Source organism: Anas acuta, chromosome 1, assembly GCF_963932015.1.
Source record: "Anas acuta chromosome 1, bAnaAcu1.1, whole genome shotgun sequence".
NCBI lineage: Eukaryota > Metazoa > Chordata > Aves > Anseriformes > Anatidae > Anas > Anas acuta.
In genome coordinates, this window is record NC_088979.1 from 183,191,205 (window position 1) to 183,214,087 (window position 22,883).

At 37.2% G+C, this 22,883-nt stretch overlaps 1 protein-coding gene across 4 annotated transcripts in view; it reads right to left on the reverse strand.

Annotated features, from left to right (window-relative positions):
* Positions 1–22,883, reverse strand: part of GRM8 (glutamate metabotropic receptor 8) — a 349,252-nt gene that overhangs the window by 190,534 nt on the left and 135,835 nt on the right. For all 4 annotated transcript variants that reach the window (XM_068669623.1, XM_068669626.1, XM_068669622.1 and 1 more), the window contains exons 4-5: positions 2,468–2,603; positions 798–952 (exon numbers count right to left, since the gene is read on the reverse strand). In XM_068669623.1, coding sequence (XP_068525724.1) covers positions 798–952; positions 2,468–2,603 — 291 coding nt within the window. The remainder of the gene's footprint in view (positions 1–797; positions 953–2,467; positions 2,604–22,883) is intronic.

The following is a 22,883-nucleotide window of genomic DNA, read 5'->3' on the forward strand; positions in this document are numbered from 1 at the left end:
ACCTGATCATTTTCTGCACCAGTTTTACGCCAAAAATCCAGCCTTAATGAAATTATGAGCAATATACCATTAAATCCTTCATAAAAATTACCATGGGGGTAAATTCTCCAAGCAGCATCAATAGTGCCCAGCTTTTTCAGTTGTTTACCAGCTTAGAGCACTGATGTCCAGGTCTCACTATGTCTTCACTCCCTCACTGGAATGAAGTGGTTCAAACCAAAAAGATGCTACATACACCACGTCATAAAGTTTGTTAATATAGTGGATTCTTAAAGTAAGAATTATAAAAAATTTAGGCGAGGAAAGCAGAGTCTAGATTAATCTTCTCCCATGAGAATGAGCTGATTCATTAACATCCATCTGATGCTTTCTTTTTTTTGTCCAAAAGAACCACCAGACTATGGTTAAGAAACTCTAGTGCTCTAATTATTAGCAATGAGTTGCTTAATTGCAGATTCAGCATCTCCTTATCTTCAAACTATATTAAAAATAAACAAAACCCATTGAAACAAGTACTCGCTCAGTTCTTTAAGAAAGTAATTGTTTATACATTTGAGAAAAAAAATCAGGCTCTAGTCCTGAAAGAATGCAAACTTCACTTAAGTCAGAGTTTTGCAAAAATCTGGAGGACAGCCAGATTTCAGACATAGCCTCATGCTCAGTTTTCTTTAGGTGTTCTGCTCAGTAATTAAAGACATTTAACTTTACCCCTACACTGATAAGAGAGTGAGGTGCCTAAGAGCTAGGATGTTAGAACATTGTCAGAGAATTGTTTTTTTGTGCCATTGCATTCCTACCATCTATAGATGTTCTTTTGGGCAGGATGGTTACTGCTCCTTCTGCAATCTCTTCCTGATGTTGAACTGGTGAAATTTTTGACCCCCAACTATCTGAGCCAATCCACAGGAAATGTCCAGATTGATTAGCTTTTTTGGCTGCTTCCAGTATTCGCCTGAAAATAAACAAATAAATCACTAATTAAACAAACTGCAATTACTAGGAATTTTAGAATCCCCAGCATTAATTCTGGCTATGCATAACTAAGTTTACACTAACCAGTTAGCCACTGATTTAATTTGGACAATCTAAAATATATTCAACAGCAGGTGCACTGAACTTAAGCTACTGTACTGTACCTTTTGTTTCCTTTTTAGCCATATTTGTCTAGTATTCTTATTGGTTTCAGACACCAAATAACAATCTATTGCAGCTGCTCTTATAGGTAAGAACTTGGAACAAGTTAGTACTGTTCACTGGGTAAAAAAAATGGGCTGGATGGCCAGGCCCAAAGAGCTGTTGTGAATGGAGTTAAATCTGGTTGGTGGCCAGTCACAACTGGTTTTTCCCTAGGCTGCACTTGTATTGAGACCAGTTTTGTTTTAATATTTTTATCAATAGACTTGAGGGGATTGAGTGTACCCACAGTAAGTTTGCAGATGACGCCAAGTTAGGCAGGACTGGTAGGAAGGCTTTGAAGAGGGATCTGGATAGGATGGATTGATGGTCCGTGTCCAGTTGCATGGTATTCAGTGAGGCTAAATGACAGGTGCTGCACTCGGTTCATAACCGCATACAGTGCTAGAGGCTCTGAGAAGAGTAGCTGGAAAGTTGCCTGGCAGAAAAGGACCTGGGGATGCTGGCTGACAGCTGGCTGAACTTAAGCCAGCAGTGTGCCCATGTGGCTGAGAAGGCCAACAGCATCTTGGCCTGCATCAGAAATAGCATGGCCAGCAGGACTAGGAAATTGAAGGTTCCCTTGTCTGTGGCACTGGTGAGACCACACCTCAAATATTGTGTTCAGATTTGGGCCCCTAACTACAAGGAGGATAATGAGTTGCTCGAATGCATTCAAAGGAAGAGCCACAAAGCTGGTTAAGGGACTAGAAAACAAGACATAGAAGGAGCACCTAAGGGAACTGGGGTTGTTTAGTATTTAGAAGAGGAGGTTGAGGGGAGACCTCATGACTGTCTACAACTACCTGAAAGGAGGTTGCAGCAAGGAGGGTGCTGGTCTCTTTTCTCAGGTGACAAGTGAGGAAATGGCCTCAAGTTGTGCCATGGGAGGTTTAGACTGAACACGAGGAAGAATTTCTTCACAGAAAGAGTGGTTAGGCATTGGAACAGGCTGCCTAGGAAAATGGTGGGGGTGCCATGCCTGGAGAGATATGTGGACATGGCACTTAGGGACATGGTTTAGCAACAGGCTTTGGTAGTGTTAAGCTGATGATTGGACTTGATCATCTTAAGGGTCTTTTCAAACCTAGATGATTTTCTGATTCTAGTTATCCATGCAACAAAGGAAAAGCACGTGTTGTAATTTTAACTGAATTTCTTATCATCAGATTTCCCATTATTTTTACACTGGATTGAATCTGAAACCTCCCATGCTACTCTATTCTGCTCCAGCCAATTGTGTATCTCTGTGAAGAGAGAACATCTTCAACATACAAAATTAGGAAACAGGCACCTAATATCATCTTCATTCGCAAACATGATCACTGCTCGAGCATTTGGAGTTTCCAACAAGCGCTTGATGATCTTTTCAAATTCTCCTGGTCTTGGCTCCCGAGGGATTTTGAGTGACTGAGCAATGCAAACACCACCTGAGATAAATTAAAATGAAATAATAATAATAATAATAATAATAATAATAATAATAATAATAATAATAATAATAATAATAATAATAATAATAATAATAATAATAATAAAATTTAACACTTAAATATTCACATTTTCCAAGATTTAGATAATCCATTTTTTAGCAGGTAGCCAAAAAAGCAAGATGCTCATCTGATATAAGCCAGCACAGCTGGTCAAACATTGCCTTATCTATCTGCTTTGAAATACGCATTATACAAATTAACACTCTTAATACTGCATTAAAGATTACAACTCAGTTACCTATTATTTTATTGTTTATATAGAATTTAAAACAACATCCTTAGCCAGAACTTTGAGCACTGTGCTGTGGCTCAGCTGGACTGTGTTCCACAGACTTACCCTGATTTGTCACAGTTGAGAACCCAAGTTTGTCCTAGGATTGCATTTAAGCACAGACCTGCAATTTGACAGTTATCTTATGTTCATAATGTGGCTCTTTGGCATCAGAAACTATCATACATCTCTGCTTCTTCAGCAGAGAGTACAAGGTTAACAATAAATGCTGTGGTTACAGAATCAAGTAGGGAACTTGAAATCTTCATTTATGAATGAATAAATACAAATCTCTTCAAATTGTTATTATGACATTCTTAATTAAGTTGCCTTAATTATTTAAGAGGTGTGGGTTGTCACTGAAATTACTAATCAGCAAATGAACGCAAACTCAGAGATGATATTTATATCTCTTCCTGACGGGAGGAAGACGTTAATTGAAATCTTTGCATTTTACCTGTCCTGCTAAAATGGACAATTTTCTACAGAAACTCGGTGACTTCTAAAGGTTGTCACAAACCAGTGGAGCGGATTCTCTGGTTCCCAGTTACCACACTGAGGATACTAGGAGAGAAATTCACTGAGTCTGTTTCATGAAGAAGAGAGTCCAGATTATCACTAACTTCCTGCGTCACAAGCAATCTTTCAATGATTATTTCCTGATTTATTTTAATTATTTTTTCTTTAAGAACTATTGCCCAGATTTTCATTGATACATCTAACAGCAAGGTTTGCTGTTGCCTGTTGTTATTTCCAAAATAAGAGTCTTTTATGGAGAATCTGGTCATTAATAAAACCAGAAAATTAAGAAAATTAGAAGAAGTTTATTTCTCACAAAAAGTGATGTGTTACTAGAGAAAGGAAAACCAAATGATAAAATTTGCATGCCGACATCTGAATGCTTCTACACTGAAGATGGCCTACAGTGTGAGCAATAATAAAAACATGCTTTGGAGAAGTTGTTCTATTTCTAATGGATGCTTGTGGTTATTTGTGGATGTTTAAGATCATTTAGTCATATACATGGCTGTATATTGCACGTAATTATACAAATAAAATCACAGCTGCCTGTATTGTATTGGAGAGCCTTTCCAACTTTCTGAACAGTCTTGTCCATTGTATTAAAATATCAGCTTTATGCTTTTCTAAAGTATTTCACAAATATAGATGAAACACACTATCAGTGATAGGATTTAAACAAAAACCAAGATTCAACCAGATGCAGCTTCTTCATGAAGAAGCTACAGAAGCTACTTGTGTTAGTTCTCTTAAGGTGAATGTATTTAATCTTTAAGAAAAACAAACAAACAAACAAGAAAAAAGGTATTTATGAAGTCTTTTTAATTCCTTTTGATCATATGTAAAATAGTAAAATGCTGTGTGTTCATTATCACAATCTTCTGCCTTTGCAGAATCTCATCGACCCCAATAGTTCTCTGCACAGGCAGAGACTAAGTTTGAACCAAATTTAAACATGTAGTAAATGAAGCACGGAATTATCAACTGCCTGTATAAAAATAACAACTTTAAAATGAAATCAGCAGGTTTTAGTTACAGGCAAACATATCACCTTTTTCATCTATGCATCACTTTCTGAGTATATTATACATTTATCAGTTTGGGAGATAAAGACTACCACATAGATTTATCCAGAATTTTTCCCCTTTACATGAAAAAAAAATAATATTTGCAAATCAGAACATCTGTCATTCCTAACAGAAATTGTTTGTACACATATCTTTAACATCCATAAATAGTACAAAGATATATAATAAATAATTTACTATGTCAGCCTTAACATGGAATATAGTTCCTTTTTCTGGCAACACATTTCTCTACATTTTTATGAACAGCCTTGCTCCCCATGACAGCTAATTTGCTAATAACAACAGATGAGACCATATAGCAGGTGACCCTCATATACACCAGGTATCTTTGACAATCCAGTAATGAAAAGATAAACGCCACACTATGAAAAGCTTCAGCCAATTTTCTAAACCGATATTAAGCTACTATGATAGAGACTTAAAAGTCCTTTACTGTAACCTTTTTCTCAAGTAATGGGGCTGCTCATATGTCAGTGAAATGTTAGAGAAATATTTAGCAGTCATCCTGTAAATTTAAGAAACAGCAATTCACTCCTAAAGAAAGAAAAGCTGAAAAACAGTGCTAAGTTCTCAACTGTCCCCAAAGTCAGCCAGGCACAAGAAGTAAAACAGATCCTAATAAAGTGACATCAAGGAATAATTTGTTACCTCATAAATTTTGAGAGTATGTTTTCCAACCATTTCTATTCATGCAATGAAGGAAAAAAAAAATAAAAAAATCTCTCCCCATGAAATTCAAATGCAAATATTACAAAATGTGTAAATGTAATATACTATCTACTGCCATCTACAAGCTGTGTGGAATGGATATCAAGCAATGAAAAACTGCAGTATCTCAAAAAGCTATTTTCAATGAAAATGATATAGAAGAAGCACCATTCCATCATTGCAGCAGCTAGTTCAATCATGACTGTACTGTGCATCTTAGCATCTCCACATGTTAAGAATAGGAACAAAATAAAATGCACTTGAGCCTTGTTGCTACATTTATAATGAATTGTGTAGGCGATCTCGGGCATACAAAACTCTCTGTGTACACCTGTATCTATATATTGCATACACTGCTCTGGCTCAAACAAATAACAGAGTATCAATTTCCAGGCAAAGATGAAATGCTAGATCCACAAAGGTACTTACAACATTTCACTACCTAACGTCTCAACACCGTGCTGCCTTTGAAATCTACAACCTGGGCTAGGTGCCCAGGCACAGAAAGAGCAGTGTCTAGGAACAGGATTCGTAGGAACCAGTAGACTGAATACAGAATAATTAGAGCTAACTCCAAAATAGCTAGCAGAGGTACCGAGAAGAAGATGGGTTCTAAATCCAGTATTTAGGATACAGTTGAAAAAATGGAAATCTCTCCAAATAAAGATGAAAGAGGGTTTGAGAGCATGTGTCTTATATTTGATACCAGTAGATTTACCATTTGTTGCAGAGATGCCAAAGGACAGACAGTTCAGGCACCTAGTGCCAACAGAGGATTTATGGCTGTGAATCATAAAAACAAATCATGTCTGCATGTTTTACCCTGTCAGCATTTCTCACTGACTTGGCAAGATGACTGCTTGTCCGTGTTGCTGGCTTCTATACACACCTTTCTAGGAGTGTGGCTCCAAGAGCTAACTGTCTTCGTACTTAAAAAAGAAATTCTATGTTCAAAGCTGGTCAGTGAAAAGGATTTATGAATGGGCTTCAAAGGGTGTTGCACTAAAAGACATTACTGAGACCATGCAAGTTAGCCAGTCATACTCATTTCGTTTAGTTCAAGTAGGAACAGGGACTGGTACCTATTCTTATATCTTTCCTAAGTAATATATATGACATAGAAGATGAAATTAAGGGTTTGCACCTGTCACACACTTTAAAAATATTAAGATGGCACTGATGGATGCTGGTTCTTCACCTCCTCTGTGCTAAAAATAAAAAAATAAAAAATAAAAAAAAAAAGGGGGCACAAAATCAGTATCTGTCCTCAGATCTGTAAAATGAGGGTATAAATATGGACAACAGTATATTAGTGATAATAAGTATCTAATTGTCTTTTGTCTAACAGTTATCAAATGTGACATCCGGGACCTGGGACCAGGGGACCATTGAGGGAAGGAGAGCAGAGCTGGGAGCTGGAAAGTGGGCTGAAGGCAGGCGCTGACCCATTCATAATCCAGAGCTCAGTCCAGCCACTCTCCACTATGGTCAACAGTTCATAACTCATGCTTTTAAAACTGGGACATGATCAGCCCCAATCTACAGTAATATGTTGTTGTTTTCTCCACTGTGATAAAAATCACATTTTAAATTGTTCCATGCTTGGTTTGGCTTGCTTACAGGTGCTCTGTATAACACAGCCTGTGGGAAATAGAATATCACCAAATGAAAAACTGGTAGATTTTGAAGATATTGTCAGTATGATGGATCAATAGGCTTTTTCCTTTCTTTTGTGCTCCTACAACGATTCCTCCAATGGAAAAAAAAAATAGAACAAAAGAGAAATGCAGTACTTACATCATTTTAGTGGTAAAACTTGTGGTGTTTTAAAATGATAAATATTCATTTTAGCTCTCATGAGTTCTGTAGTCACAAGATAGCATGCTAATTGTAAACCATTAAATACTCAAGTATGCGGAGGTGGGTGTCAGAAGCAATGTTGAATGTGTTTTTGGAAAATAGCAAGCAGACTTGGTAGAAAACTAGCACTAATAAATGAATTTCCTAAGGACTGAAAGATCACGCTGAATGTAACTACAAGGACCATATTCTCTCCTGCTATGGCTAGGATCCAGCACTACATTATGGACCAACTAAGTGAGATACACAGGAAAGGACATCACTGTCTTTGTACCAAAAAAGGTGAAGGCAGAGTTTCAACTCAAGAGTGTTCCATGATGGGACTACAACCATACCACTTTACCCTTTAAACTATTTTATCTTCCCATTTATGTACTTAGCCCTATCACAGTGAAAGGGATCAAGGTACATACTTGCTTTGTCTTATTTCCTAGAATAAGGAGGCATGCTTCACCTGACTCAGTATCTAACGTTACTAGTCAGTTATTTCATGGCATCTTCATCACAAATCACATTGTTCCTGAAAAAGCTCAAGACTAATTGCTAGAGCATATTCTAGAGCATATTCCTGCCAGTGTTATCTGGCAGGACTTTCTCAGCTGCCTTCAAATGTACACTGTCTTTTTTTAAATGAATTTTAGTCAGTGGTCACTAGGCCAAGAAAATTGTAATGCAGGTCTGTGGAAAGTTTCCAAAAGACATTGCAGAAATATGCGAAGACACAGAAGTTCTTATTCCAATGAGGGAAACAGATGCCAGAGACTCAGAAGAAGCCTCAGTAAGAAATACTCCTGTGAGGTAAGCAGGGTGCTGTCACAGGCAGACATGGCCTCTGTCTGACATGAAACTGTTCATTTCTAACAATATCACATGATGCATAAGAACATGAGGAAAATCAGACAATTAGACTTCTCCTCCTCTTCCAGCTCTTCTCTGGATATATTGAAAATCTGTTCCAATTGCCAGTAACCTTGTTCAACCTGAAGACTGTTGGAAAAATTACAAACATATGCTTCACACTCAAGTTCTGGTTACAAAAAAAAGCAGGAAAACCTCATGACTTAGTGAATCTATCCATACCTTCCTTTAAAGCAAAGCTCATTATCTGACAAATTTCAATGCCAAAAAATCTGAATGCAAAAGAAAAATAAGGTAAGTGACTGTTCTGCATGGCATTTTCACTGATGCTGATAATCAGGAATTTTTAGGAATTATAATTTAAACAACAATGAAATTACCGCCATTTTTTATACCCCTAGGTACAATTAACAATAATTTTCTAGATAATGAGTCAACAGAGAGTGGCACCTAGGAAGGTACAACTTCAAGCTGAAGATCAAATTTCACAAGCAATAATTTTTCAAAATGATTCTCCTTAAAGTAAAACTACTGTAGCTGGGAGGTCTGAATGCAGCCATGCATTCTTTCCAGAGCTACCTTCATTTAACTACCCCAAAAAAACATACGAACACTATGTGCTTATACAGATTTCACAGTAGATTAGTTTTATGTATAAGATCTTTGCAGCTCTTTGCAGGCTCTACTGCTTGCACTGAAGCCCATGCATCTTCACTGCTATTCATTTCCAAATTTAGTTAAATAAAATCTTGTTCTACTATAACTCTTTTGTTGCAGTCACCAACCTGCAGTATGGATATATCCTAAATTTGTGTGTCTTTTAATTTCCTCAGAAACTCAACAAATACTTCAGCAAACAATTTGATTATTCTTGCAAAGGTGGTCAATTCTTCAGCCAATTGTGAAAATACTTTTTGATGTAAGGTAATAGAGAGAAGGGAAAAAATAATACTTTGCTCAAAATGCAAAAAAGTGGCACTTAATATCCAACACACTAAAATATAATGGAGAATGAGAGATTTTTTTATAGTCTTTTAAAAGATAAAAATAGTCTGTATTTTGACCCTATAGGTTGATATCTTTATTCTTTAAGTAAAAACATATCTTTTCAAAAACCCTTAATATTTATGACAAAGATGCATTTAATGCACTAGCAGCTCAATGTTGCTTTGTTCACTGATCTGTCAGCTACAGTCATGAGCTCTTTACTCAAAACTAACAGCCTTTACAAGTCGTTTATTTTAGTGTTTTAGTAAAGACCTCTAAGCAGTGTTTTAGTTTGATTTTTTTTTAATAATAATAATATTTTCCATGAAACCATGAACGATTCAAAACCTTTTGATAAAAATAATGCACCCATGGCTTTTAAAACTGTATTTTACTTTCCTAAATGAATTCACAGGTATACAGCTATTGCATATTTCACAACACATGCATTCACACAGATAGGTACATTGTGGGCAAAACAGATATTAAGTCTAAAATAGGAAAAGAAGAAAGGAAAAAAAAAAAAAGACTCCAAATGAGATCACTGGCTACTGAATTCAGTAATTAGAGTCTATATCTAAGGTGACATGAAGTAAGAGAGATCTGTTATTTTATATTTCCATTCTCAACGACAAAAAAGCTCTCTCTTTTTTTTTTTTTTTTTTTTTCCCCTGTCCTGCCAAAGAAACAGTAACGAATGTACCAACACAGCTTCCATTTTGCATTAACAGATGATGGACAATAACTGCAAGATATATTCTCACCACCACCAAACCTACAGAAATCGATTAAATAAATGCACATTTCCAAAACAGATAAAAGAAAACAACACATTTTCCATCCTTTAACTTTTTAGTCCTGTTTGTGTAAATGAAAGCCAACTTTCACAGCCCTGAAAGTGAGAGTCTAAAATTAAAAATAATCTGTAGTAAAGACGTTTATGAATGAATGAAAATCACATATCCAGCTGAAAATAAAGCTTGAAAAAATGAGTTCTGGAAGGTTGTACCAGTGGAGCCAGTATCATGAAGATGACACAGAAGCTTCTGGCATTCCTTAGACTGTTTTCAAGCAGGAAAAGAAACCCCACCCCAAGGGATGGATTTTGCAAAAACATTCTTAAAATAAATATAGCCTTTCTTCTTTGAGGGTAATTTGCTCCCAGTGGGGATCTTCTGCTTAGTATTTTTTATTCCACTCCCTGCCCTGTTTATTTTAAATATTTTGTCAGTGATATAAAAGACTCTTTTCAGCAAAGTTCTCCTGGATTGCCTGATGTTAATGGTAGGCTGGTGCCCCATTTTTCCCTTGTACGTTTCTTCCTGCTGTCATGGTGTTCAGGGATTACCTCCAGTCACCTCCTTTAAATGTAAATGCTGTACACAGACAGGGAAATCTGACTTGTAACCATGCCTTATAAGAAAATTACCATCAATTATAAATCTTTTAATTTTGAGTCTTCTTGGTTTGCTTTTGTAAGACCTCCTTTATGGTTATGAAATAGCCACATTTCTTTTCTTCACTGGAATTAAAAATAAATAAATAAAATCCCTTATCCATTTTACTATTTTCCAGAACATTGATGGCAAAAGCATTTCCAGCTTTCTTTATGTATTTATTTATGCAGTCTAATTCACGGCAATATTCTGAAAACTAGCTGTATGTTATTTAGCTTAAGTTATCTCAAGTTGCAAATATTTATTTTCTCACTATTTGAACTATTAAAAATAGCTTGCATGTGGAGACTTTAATGAATATAAATCTGAGTTTGATAACTGTTTGAACTTGAATATAAAGTTCAAAAAATAGTTTCAAATTTGAATTAAAACAACTTTCAGCTAAGTTCTGTGGTTTATTGTACATGCAATTCTAAGTCCAAATTTGGAAAAAAATCAAGGGGTTACTTCTGAAAGAGAAACTTTTAGGTAAATTGAATCCGAAAAATGCAAGTATGACATAGGTCTGCTACAACAAAATCTTGCACATGGTGGTAATGAGTTTTACTGTACAAATTCTCCACAGAGCATGCCTAAACATAAGTTAAGCCCATTGCTAGAGTGTTCATTTGCAGCCTTGTGCTCAAAGAATATAATCTGTTTTCATGGAAATTGTCATCATAAGCCATGCTGACTTCAGTCAAACCCAAAGTTTTCTTCCAAGTCATTGATTAGACTAAAAGAGAAACTCTCTTCAGGCAAAAAGAGACAAATCTTGGCTTCTTGCACACTTAAGGTTGATCAGAATCTACTTTAAGACCTAACTTTGTTTTTGGAAAGGCAGTTTCATTAACATTGAAATATTTTGCACTTGATTGAGGACATTCTAAATGATTAAAGGATTTACTGGTTGATTTTTTTTTCTTTTTTATCTTAAAACAGTAAGATAAAACATGTCTTCTTATTTCAAATGATTTTGAAGGGTATTTTTGGCTTAATTATTCAGTACAAGATGACACGTTAGCATTACTGAAACAAAACATTAAACATGAGAATGTAAATACTTTGCATACTTCATGGAAAAATTCAGGTTTCCTTTTAATCTGTTAATATCAGAATTTCTAGTGAAATGGAAATATCATTTCCAAATGGTTCCATAGGTAATGTGTCAAATAATGATAATGTCTGAATCCAGCTATTTCTGTCTGAACTAGAGTGTACTTAGCTAATAAAATGAACATTTCAAGGTATAAAGAGTCTGCCACATCCATGTAGATGTTTCTCTAATGGTTCATAATCCTCATTACTGATAAAAATGTTCCTTTCCACAGGTTTACTCTTTTAGCCTAGGTCTGTAACAACTGTATGTACTTACACTTTTTTTCATCAAAAATCAACATCCACCTCCTTTGTTTTTCCCAACAGAACAACTTGTACTTTATGATTAAGGTATAAGTTAAATAACCTTCTCTTACATGAGTGAGGAAGGTTGAGTTTATTTAATTTGGTATCTAGACTTCAGGTTATATTTACAAAATTAATATATCTATTTTGATGTTAATACCTAACAATATTTATCTCACTTTGAAGTACTTTGAGAGCTGGACATTTGGGTAAGAACACCTTTAGGATATACAAATAATAACAAATTTTATCTGCTGACTTCAACTTATCATTGGAGGTTATAAAACATGAAGAGGATAAAGTTAAGTCTTCTATATTGCTTCAGGTGTTTATGTTTCAAAACACTAGTTGAAGACATAGCACTATTAAGAAAACTGCAATCCTTCTTTTACAACACAGTAGTAAAATAAAGGAATGAGTTAGCAAGAAAACAGAAGAGTCACTCAGTAGCCTTCAACAAAATAATCTTACTGAAACCTAGCTTAATTTAAAAAATGTAATTGAATTATGTTGGGCTACTGCGGTGGTTTTACGCTGCTGGGCAGCCAAACTCCATCACAACCACTCTCATTCCCCTTCCTCAAACGGAAAGGGGAAGAAAATAGAATGAAAAGGGCGCAAGGGTTGAGATAAGGACAGGGAGATCACTCAAAAATTATTGTCACAGGCAAAACAAATTCAGCACAGGGAGATTAGAGAAATGTATTACCTATTACTAACAAGCTAGAGCAGTGAGAAACTAAAGGCAAACTAAAAACACCTGCCCCCATCTATCTTCTTCTACCTCCTTCCCCGAAGTAGCACAGGGGAACAGGTGAATGGGAGCTAAGGTCAGTCTATAGCACTTCACCTCTGCTGTTCCTTCACAGTCACTCTCTGCCCTGACTCCAACGTGGTGTCCCCTTCCAGAAGTGATCCTGCGTGGGCTCCTCTCCACGGGCTGCAGCTCCAGCTCTGGGCCCGCTCCTGCAGGGGCTCTCCATGGGCCACAGCCTTCTCCAGGCCACATCCACCTGCTCCACCGGGGGCTCCTCCACGGGCTGCAGCGTGGAGATCTGCTCCATGTGTGACCCATGGGCTGCAGGGGGACAGCCTGCTCCACCAGGGGCCTCTGCACAGGCCACAGGGGAACTGCTGCTGAGTGCCTGGAGCACCTCCTGCCCTCCTGCTGCACTGACCTTGGTATCTACAAGGTGGATCCCATTCGAGCCATCTGAAACTGGCCCTTATCTAACATGAGGCAGCTTCTAGAATTTTCTCACAGAGGCCACCCCTGCAGTCCCCCACTACCAAAACCTTGCCATGTAAACCCACTACAGCTACATAACCACTGTAGCTTTAACAAAGTCGCTGTCAGTGTGTTGTGCTAAGGCACATGAAAACAAAGAGGAGATTGGTGAAATCCAGTATGGCTTCACAAAGGGCAAATTGTGCCTACCTCAAAATCTGGTGGCATTCTACAACGAGGTTACAGCATTGGTAGACAGTGGAAGAATAACTGACAGAATCTGCCTGGGCTTGTGCAAACCATTCGACACAATTCTGCATGACATCCTTGTCTCTAAATTGGAGAGATATGGATTTGAAGGGCGGACTACTACATAGATAAGGAGTTGGATTGGTGGTTGCATCCAGAGTGGTGGTTGATGTCCAGGTGGAGGTCAGTGACAACTGATATTCCATAGGTGTTTGTCGTGGGACTGGTGTTGTTCAAGATCTTTATCAATGACATAGGGGGACTGAGCACATCCTCAGAAAGTTTGCAGACAACACCAAGCTGAGGATGCCATCTAAAGAGATCTGGACTACTTGATAAGTAGGCCCACACGAACCTAATGAGGTCCAAGTGTAAAGTGCTGCACCTAGGCTGGGGCAATCCCAAGCACAAATAAAGGATGGGTGGAGAAGGGATTGAGAGCAGCCCCAAAGAGAAAGACTTGGGGGTTTTGGTGGATGAAGAACTGAACATAAGCCAGCAATGTGTGCTTGCAACCCAGAACTGTATCCTAAGTCGCTTCAAAAGAAATGTGATGAGTGGGTTATGAAAGGTGATTCTCTCTCTCTACTCTGTCCTTGTGAGTCCCCACTTGAGCACCACGTTTGGCTCTGATGCCCCCAACATAAGAAGGACATGGACCTGTTGGAGAAAGTCCAGAGGAGGGCCATGAGGCTGATCAGAGGGCGGAAGCAACACTCAGGCTGAGAGGTGGGGTTGTTCAGCCTGGAGAAGAGAAGGCTCAGGAGTTACATTACAGTGGCCTTCCAGTACCTAAATGGGGCCTGTGGGAAAGCTGAGGGACTCTTTGTCAGGGAGTGTAGTGAGAGGACAAGGAGTTGTGGTTTTATGCTGAAAGAGGGTAGATTTAGATAACGTATTAGGAAGAAATTCTTTACTCAGGAGGTGGTGAGGCTCTGGAACAGGTTGCCCAGAGAAGTTGTGGATGCCCCATTCCTGGAAGTGTTCAAGGCCAGGCTGGATGGGGCTTGGAGTAACCTGGTCTGGTGGAAGGTGTCCCTACCCATGGCGGGGGGAAGGGGGGAGAGGTTGAAATTAGATGATTTTTAATGTCCCTTCCAACCCAAACCATTCCATGATTCTGATTTGGATCAGAGAACAAAACTGAAGAGAGAAGTATGATGTCTCTGTGTATTTAATACTAAGTGGTAAAATATCTCTTGAGAAGTTTAGGACCTATTAATCTACTAATTAATCTTTTCATGAGGCTCATTGGGGTAATGATTAGCTTAATTCATAAAGCACCCCTGTAGAAAAAAAGTCATCAGGTCAAGCATTACAAACCAAGAGCTGCTCTCAGTGCTGCAATGGATCTGACAACTTAGAGCCAAAGCAAGAAGCAGAAGCATGTTCAGATCTATGCATGCAACAGAAGAGAACATGTAAATCAGCCATGGGTTAGTGTAGACCATGGTTCAGTCCTTGCCACAGAGGTTTACTTTTCTTTTTTCTACCAGAGTCAAAATTTTCCACATGATCTTCAGGCTTTGTTAATGAATAGAATTTAATGTTTTAAAATTAGAAGAATTCAACCTCAGCTCCTTCAAACTCAAATAACAGTCTTGCTAAAGGAAATCACCATTAGCTGAAAAAGAAATGGAAGTGATTTCTTTGCAGTAGATTAGGTATTGAAGGTGCCTAGTAACTGGCAAAAGATGTCTACAGCTCACCCCCTTCTAATAAAATGTTTGATAGATCCACCATATTTAGTAGACAATGAAGAAAAAAAGGAAGGGAAGAAGGGAAGAAGGGAAGAAGGGAAGAAGGGAAGAAAGGAAGAAAAGAAGAAAGGAAGAAAGGAAGAAAGAAAGGAAGAAAGGAAGAAAGGAAGAAAAAGAAAGAAAGAAAGAAAGAAAAAGAAAGAAAGAAAGAAAGAAAGAAAGAAAGAAAGAAAGAAAGAAAGAAAGAAAGAAAGAAAGAAAGAAAGAAAGAAAGAAAGAGAAAGAAAGAAAGAAAGAAAGAAAGAAAGAAAGAAAGAAAGAAAGAAAGAAAGAAAGAAAGAAAGAAAGAAAGAAAGAAAAGAAAGAGAGAGAAAAAGAAACAACTATACAAGAAACCTTACAATCACTAAGTACAAAATTACTTTTACTGAACAGTAGTGGACACCATTAAGATGTTAATACAGGCTGAAATAAAAGCTGATTTTAATGTGAATCCAGTCTCTGTATAGAACTTTGATCAACAAACTATCTCATCAAGGGCCTGATGGATATTTCTATGTCCATGCTACTCATCAGATCACAAGGTTTCAATAATTTGATAAGACTTTTCTATCAGATATAACATTTTTAACCATCTTTCATTATGTTCTTCCTTTTCCCGAAAGCTATAAAAAATTATACCAGACAAAAATCTATTATCCATGGAGCACTTATATCTCACTCATTATAAAAGAAAAATGTAGACATAGATGTTTTCAAAACTAATTAATTCTGATATGTATTGCCCATCAAATCTGTCCAAAGATGTAACAGAGGAAAAATGAAAGTACTTCAATTTACTCTGAATTATATCCTGATAAAGACATATGATTAGCCTCATGGACTCATGAGAAAGAATATCCACCTTGCAGTAACAACAACAAAAAAATCCATCCTATATTGCTTGATGAAAGTAGCAAATGAGAATAAAAAATGAAGATAACTTGGAAGACAAAGGGAAGATAACAAAACAAGTAAGGACTGGAGAGCTATGCTACATTCCCTCATTGTTCAGTACATTGCACAGATAATAGTGCTGATCCTAAAACAAAATCTTCTGCAAATGTCTAGTGCTAAAATAATAATATACCTTTGTTTGCAATGCTTTATGATTAATCACTGTCAAGTATTGAAGTGGAAAGAATACACATTACAAATGAATCCTTTATTCTCCAGACTTCCAAAGAACTTTCTTTTTCTGCCTGTTTAAGAAGTTTCATTGGTAAAATACATATACTTCTGCTAAAAGAAAGAAGAGAGGAACAAGCATGGTACATAGCTCTTCCCAAGCCATCAAATAGTATAGATATATTGGTAGTTAGCATTGAAATATTCAAGGCAGATAAGTGTTTTCAAATCCTGGAAAAGCTCAATAAAAGTTACCAGAAATTTGAAGTTTGATATTTTAACTTTTTCAGATTTTGAGCTCCAATAGGAGCCAAAATGCCACAACTTCAAGTCTATTTTTTCTACATATAAGAAAGTTTGCAGTCAGACAAAGGTGTGCAAAGTTCCACTGAATTTAGCATTTGAAAAGGCAGTTTCAATAGGAATGGTTTTGCTACCATTTAGAAAGTTTACAGTGATGGAAAGATTTAAAAACAGAAAGAAAAAATTTGCAGTAGTAAAAAATGAGTAACAGCCTTGAAGAGTACAAACAACTTCTGTCCTATCTTTTCTTGTGTTTCTTTTCTGTCCAGATGAACTGGCTCACTAAAGAACTCAAAAAGATAGTAAAAAAAAAAAAAAAAAAAAAAAAAGAGAGAGAGAACGAGGAATATGGAAGAAAAATGAAATGAAATGCAGGGGTAGTACTAGTGGTAGCTTGTTAGAGGATTAACTTAATTCCAATAAAAAAAGAAAAGCTATACTTTATATATACACAGCAATTTAAGACACACAAAACCCTGTGCACAATAACTCTCTTCAAAAAGAGAGGCCAAGTCAAGCACAGGGAGCTTGATATGCTCATTGGTTTCCATACTGTGGCATGTGCACATGAGGTCTGCTACATCCCATACCAGATATTTGTATGTAGTCTGTGAGACTTGTGTCAAATTCAGGCTTCAGATTTGGGCTCACAAGATAAATACTTAAGGATGTTAGTGTCCAAATACAATTCCTCAGTTGCTGTAAAATCATAAATTGGTTACTAACCTGTGATAGCCCTTTTAACAAAGACTTTACTTTAAATTAATTACTTGCAAGTTTTCCATTTGAAGTAAACTGTATGCATAGAGCTAGGATTAGTGACCAAAGTCCAGCGATTCTCCATTCATAATTTCACAATCTTTTCCCCTCCTGTGAAACTTCTGCTGACTTTCTTTAAGACTCATCTCTTTAACAGAAACAAAATGTGAAGTGTGAAATTATGGTTAGACAGAGGAGCAGAGGAAGGAAGTGGAGAAAGTACATGTAGACTAAGGGTCTAAAAAAATAAATAGCCTGCACTCTCCATGCCAACATAGATGCCAGCATATCATTTTTCTCTGGAAACACCATTCAGATGAGAAAACACAAAAACATGCAATGCGGCACAAACCCTATGACTTTGTCACATACCTTACCTCCCACATGTTCCATGAGGAGGTCACTGTCCTGCACTCTCTTATGCGAAGCAGAATAGGGATGCCTAGTTTCCTCAGCAGACTCCAGCAGCTGCAACACTACATAGGATTTTGGAGTAAAATCCATTATGTGAAAAGTACATTAAGAGTGCAACACTACGTGAAGTAGAATTAGCCATTGATCTGCTCTCTGAAGCTGTCTGATTTTCTATTGGAAAATAATATACTAATGTCCTAGCAGTCGCCATTAACCATCTGCATGGATGCTTCTTTCAGGTCAGTCCTCTAGAAACTGAAGGACAATGCTGTCTAAGAAAAAAGTCCACAGGCAATCCCACATGGAACATCCTAAACTGAATTGATGCTCTCACAGTGTTGTTACGCTTTCCTCCAAGTTGCATGTCTCAGACTGGCATTGCAAGGCAAGCCTGACTTGGGCACAGTGACAGCATGATTTAAAATCAAAGACAAAATATTCTGTCCTTTTTTTAACAAATTACAGTGAAGCAATACTTATGGCGTTGGAGAATATACAGTCAGTATAGGTCCATCAAAAAGAAGCAGCGAAATGAAAAACTATCACGGTACAAGGGTTCGTACACTGAGTTACTGACCAAAGTTGTAAATTCTGACAAACAATGAAAACCTTGTCCTAAAAGATGACTGAGATTTCATTCTCACAGCTAGCCAGAAAGAAGATCAACTTTATAGGACTAACTATAGTGACTAGCAAATGGGAAGATAAGGAAATATTTTACTTATCCAACATTCCCTGTTATTTTCTTTTGAGCAAATTCTCACCATTTTCAGACCATCTGTCAAAATCTCTCCAAGTCTTAAAGATTTCTTCTACTACTTCCATATACAAAACCAGGATTGCCCTTTTAGAGAATGAATCAGCACAATGGAATTCAAATGACCAACTCAAACACAGTGTTCCCAGAGAGCATATAACTGAAAAATACATACTCCAATGTAAGGTTGGGTATGCAGACTTCCACCTGCTATGAGCAATGGATATCTCAAAAAATAAACCTGTTTCTCTCAGGAAAACAGCATGTACCTGGACAGTTACAGTGAAGTTTGAACATAAATTCATCCCCAGCATATTTCACAGTAATTTGCCAGAGAGAGGAAAACTCACACCAGCACTTCTCAGACCAAATATGAGTAGCAAACATCTGTTTCTTAATAATTAATAAAGAAAGATTAGACAAGTTTAAGGAATAAGTAATTTGTTGCATTTGTTTTCTCACTGAAGAGACTAGGAAAAAGATATGTTATTATTATGATTGAAAGTCAAAATGGTTCCCTCCAAATACAATTGTATATATGACAGGAAATGATGTGGAATTTCTATCTTCCTTTTACCATGAAGGACACTAAGTTAACTTCAAAGTTTGCCTAAATCTTCTTTGTGATACAGCAGCACTCACTCCTTTTTACATCTCAGATTTGGAATAGCTTTTTTTTTTTTTTTGACTTTTTTTTTTTTCCCCCCACATTTGTTGCTGAAACCTCCCTGCCAGCTGTCAGTTTAATTAAATTTTGCTAAAAGAGCCCACTGGATTTCCGATTGCAAGGGAATCTCTACAGAAGAACAGCCGTTATGGGTCTGACCAAAGGTTCAACTAGCCTGATAGTCCGTTTTCTGGCTGTGACTCATAATGGAAAAGTGCAAGAACAGAGTAAACATATGTGCTAGCACATTATCCCAGCCTTCAGTAATCTGCAGCTCAAGGGCTTTTTGAGAGAAGGAGGTGTCTCTATGTTCATTAAAAAAAAAAAAAAAAAAAAAAAACCTTGGTAGAATTTTTATCTATTAATGTATATAGTCAATATGAAAATGGGTAAAAACTAAGTTAGATGTTCTAGGTGCTCCCTCAACATCACTACAAGAAGTCTAAACTTCACAGTATCTAAAGATCAATTTTCCTTTGACTTTCTCTATTATTACAGTCTTAATCTTCAAAAGTCATACTTTGATTCTGCTAATACCATGGCAACATCTCTTAGTTTTGCATGTATTTTACAGCTTTGTCTTCTATTTAAATTGGTGGTCCAATGCTTTATATATACAAATCACTTTTTTCCCCTTTCTTTAGGAACAGATCTGCAATGTATATTTAGATAAATTTCTAAGGAGCTCCTAAGAATATTTGAGTAGCTCTAAAACTGTAAGCATATTTTTATATCCCCATATGTGTGTCTGCAGAGGTTTTTCATGGACCTCAGAAAACTGGCCAAGAAAAACAACATATGCAAGAATCTGAATATACAGGCATATACATACATCTCTAAAGGATGCATGAAAGTCTTCTTGAAGTAAGAGATTCTTTAGTTTCTAGGACAACTTAAATCAAGACATCAGATATATTTAACGATCAATTTGGTGTTTTGGAATTGAGAGAAACATTTTTAAAAATATTTTTATTTTTTATGAATAAATCAAAATACTCCCATAAATAATCCCATATATATTTTCTTAGAAGCTTATTAGAAATGGCCAGACAGTTGATCTTGTGTTTACAAGTTGAACAGCTTCACATTATATATTCAAATATGATGATTTCCTACATTTATGTCTGCTGCTAAGTATCCAGTAATTGCACTGTTTTAAGGTAGAGTTCCCAAACAAGATGCTGAAGATAAAATTTCACATAAATCTGGAATAATTGTGCTTATAACAATAAATTGAACAAGACACAATTGGTTACTGATTTGAGATTATCAATTTCATTAATTTTGCTTCTAGAAGTGTTATTTCACACTGCATAGCTCCCACTGAAGTCACTGAAAGGGCTTCATTTTTCATAGTTTGGAAAGTTCATTAGATATTTATATGAAAAATGAGAACAAACTGTGCTACAGTAGATAGAACAAAAACAATTTCATAGGGCAGTAAACTCTTATACTCCAGGGCATAAGCCAACCAGTAATTTATAGGGTTAGACAGAAGCTTTGCTCATGGACAAATTATTTTGAGGAGAACACAATTAAATGTTAAGTACCTGCCTTCAAAGCATCCCTTCAGATGGAAACTGGATAAGGTATGGTATCACCATTTCTTTGTCTGGATCATCAGCATCCTGTGAAACAGTGCTGCAGCCACAACAACCCCAAGCAATGCTACAGGCTTGGGGCAGAGTGGCTGCAAAGCTGTGCGGAGGAAAAGGATCTGGTGCTGACTGATGCTCACCTGAACATGAGCCAGAAGTGTGCCCAGGTGGCCAAGAAGGCCAATGGCATCCTGGTTTGTATCAGGAATAGTGTAGCAAGCAGGACCAGGGAGGTGATTGTCTCCCCCTGTACTCTGCTCTGGTGAGGGGGTGCACCTCAAGTACTGTGTTCAGCTTTGGGCCCCTCACTACAAGAAGGACACCAAGGCTCTGGAGCATGTCCAGAGAAGGGCTATGAAGCTGGTGAAGGGCCTGGAACACAAGTCCTGTGAGGAGCAGCTAAGGGAACTGGGATTGTTCACTCTGGAGAAGAGGAGGCTCAGGGGAGACCTTATTGCTCTCTACAGCTACCTGAAAGGAAGGTGTAGGGAGCTGGGGGTCAGCCTCTTCTCACAGATAACTAGTGATGGGACTAGAGGGAATGGCCTCGAGTTGCACCAGGGGAGGTTCAGGTTGGAAATGAGGAAACATTTCTTCTCAGAAGAGCGGTCAGGAATTGAAATGGGTTGCCTCTGTAAGTGGTGGCATCACTGTCCCTGGGGGTGTTTAAAGAAAGGCTGGAGATGGTGCTTGGGGGCATATGGTTTAGTGGGTGACATTGATGGTAGGGGGATGGTTGGACCAGATGATCTTGAAGGTCTTTTCCACTTTAAGGGTTCTATGAAACCACCTCCCTGTCTGCTACCTTTGCTAGAGTGACTTCCATATCTCTCTTTCTCAGTCAAGATTGTTCTCAGTATTATTCATGTAATAATCCATCGATTGTATCAACAGATGGCATTTTTAATGGTTTTAAATAGCATTTTCTAGACATTTTACTTATGTATTTAATTTTATTCTATTCCCTATTCCTTTTATTCTTTAAAATATATGGTCACCTTTTTTTTTTTTTTTTAAAGTAAATAAGGCAAATTCCCTCTATATTTCTTGCATACCACCCTGACACCTGACATACACCTACATTTGAAAGCATATAGTATTCTTTACCATCGTTTGCAAACAGACTCTTTCAGTGGTATTCTTGTATCCAAAGGACAGAAATAGGCAATGTCTGAAACTGTATTGATCTTATTTATCCAAAACTTGCATTAAATGAGTATAAAGGAAATCCTTTTTATTTTTTATTGTAGAAAGTTTAAACATATAGAATGTACAATTATCTACCTTGTTCCTAATACACATCAGAAAAAATATTGGAAGAAGCAAAGCCCTTCATCCACTGCAGCCACTGATCAAAGGGTCTGTACAAAGCACCAGGATTATCTGTCTCCAAAGTGTTCATTAGTTTGATTGTCCTTTTAATTCAAAGGTGCTTCTCATTTGCTTCAGTGCAATTTACAGTACATGTACCTTATCATTTAACACCATTACATCTTTGCACCAATTTATCAGTGAATGTATCTTATAAAATTTGCTGTCTACAGCTTCGTTCCTCTTTGGCTTGTATCTTACTCTGCTAATAGGCTCAACCTCAAATAAATATTCAGATAAATCTTAAAAAAACAATTTAAACAAAGGCAGATAGAAAGATTTAAAGTTTTCATGAGATGCCAAAGTGATTGCATACAGTAAGATAAGCCCTTTCACTCAAAAATAAATAAATAAAAATAAATAAAATAAATCCTAACACAAAGCACAGTGAAGATGTGGCCATTAGAGGTATGTGAGTAAACTTGTCCAAATTTAAATGTAAAAGTAATGTCAGGGATTACTTTTTTTTTTTTTTCTTCTCATTGCTTCCTTCCATCTGCTAACCAGGCGGTGAGCACTGCTGATAGCTTTTCTGGGGGAGATATCTGGAGTTAGGTGCCACAGCGTGTTTTACCTGCACCAAAAGGAACTGATGTCAGCTCTCCCCCAAGGAGACCAAGCTGACCAAGTCAGCTTACAGTAGGATGTGGCACAGGGGCAGCCTGAGCTCAGAGGAATGACAACCATGGCTTACTTTCCTTCCTGCCTTCAGTGAAGCTGGAGGAATGTACCACAGCAAGAGGACATCTGCCTTGCAAACACCCCAAATCAGCCCAGAGCCAGGAAACCCATCTTGTCCTGAGTCAAGGTCAGAGGCTGTGTCTGCAGCTTTCTACTTTAAAGGCAAAGGCAGGGAGTGGGAGAATGATGAAT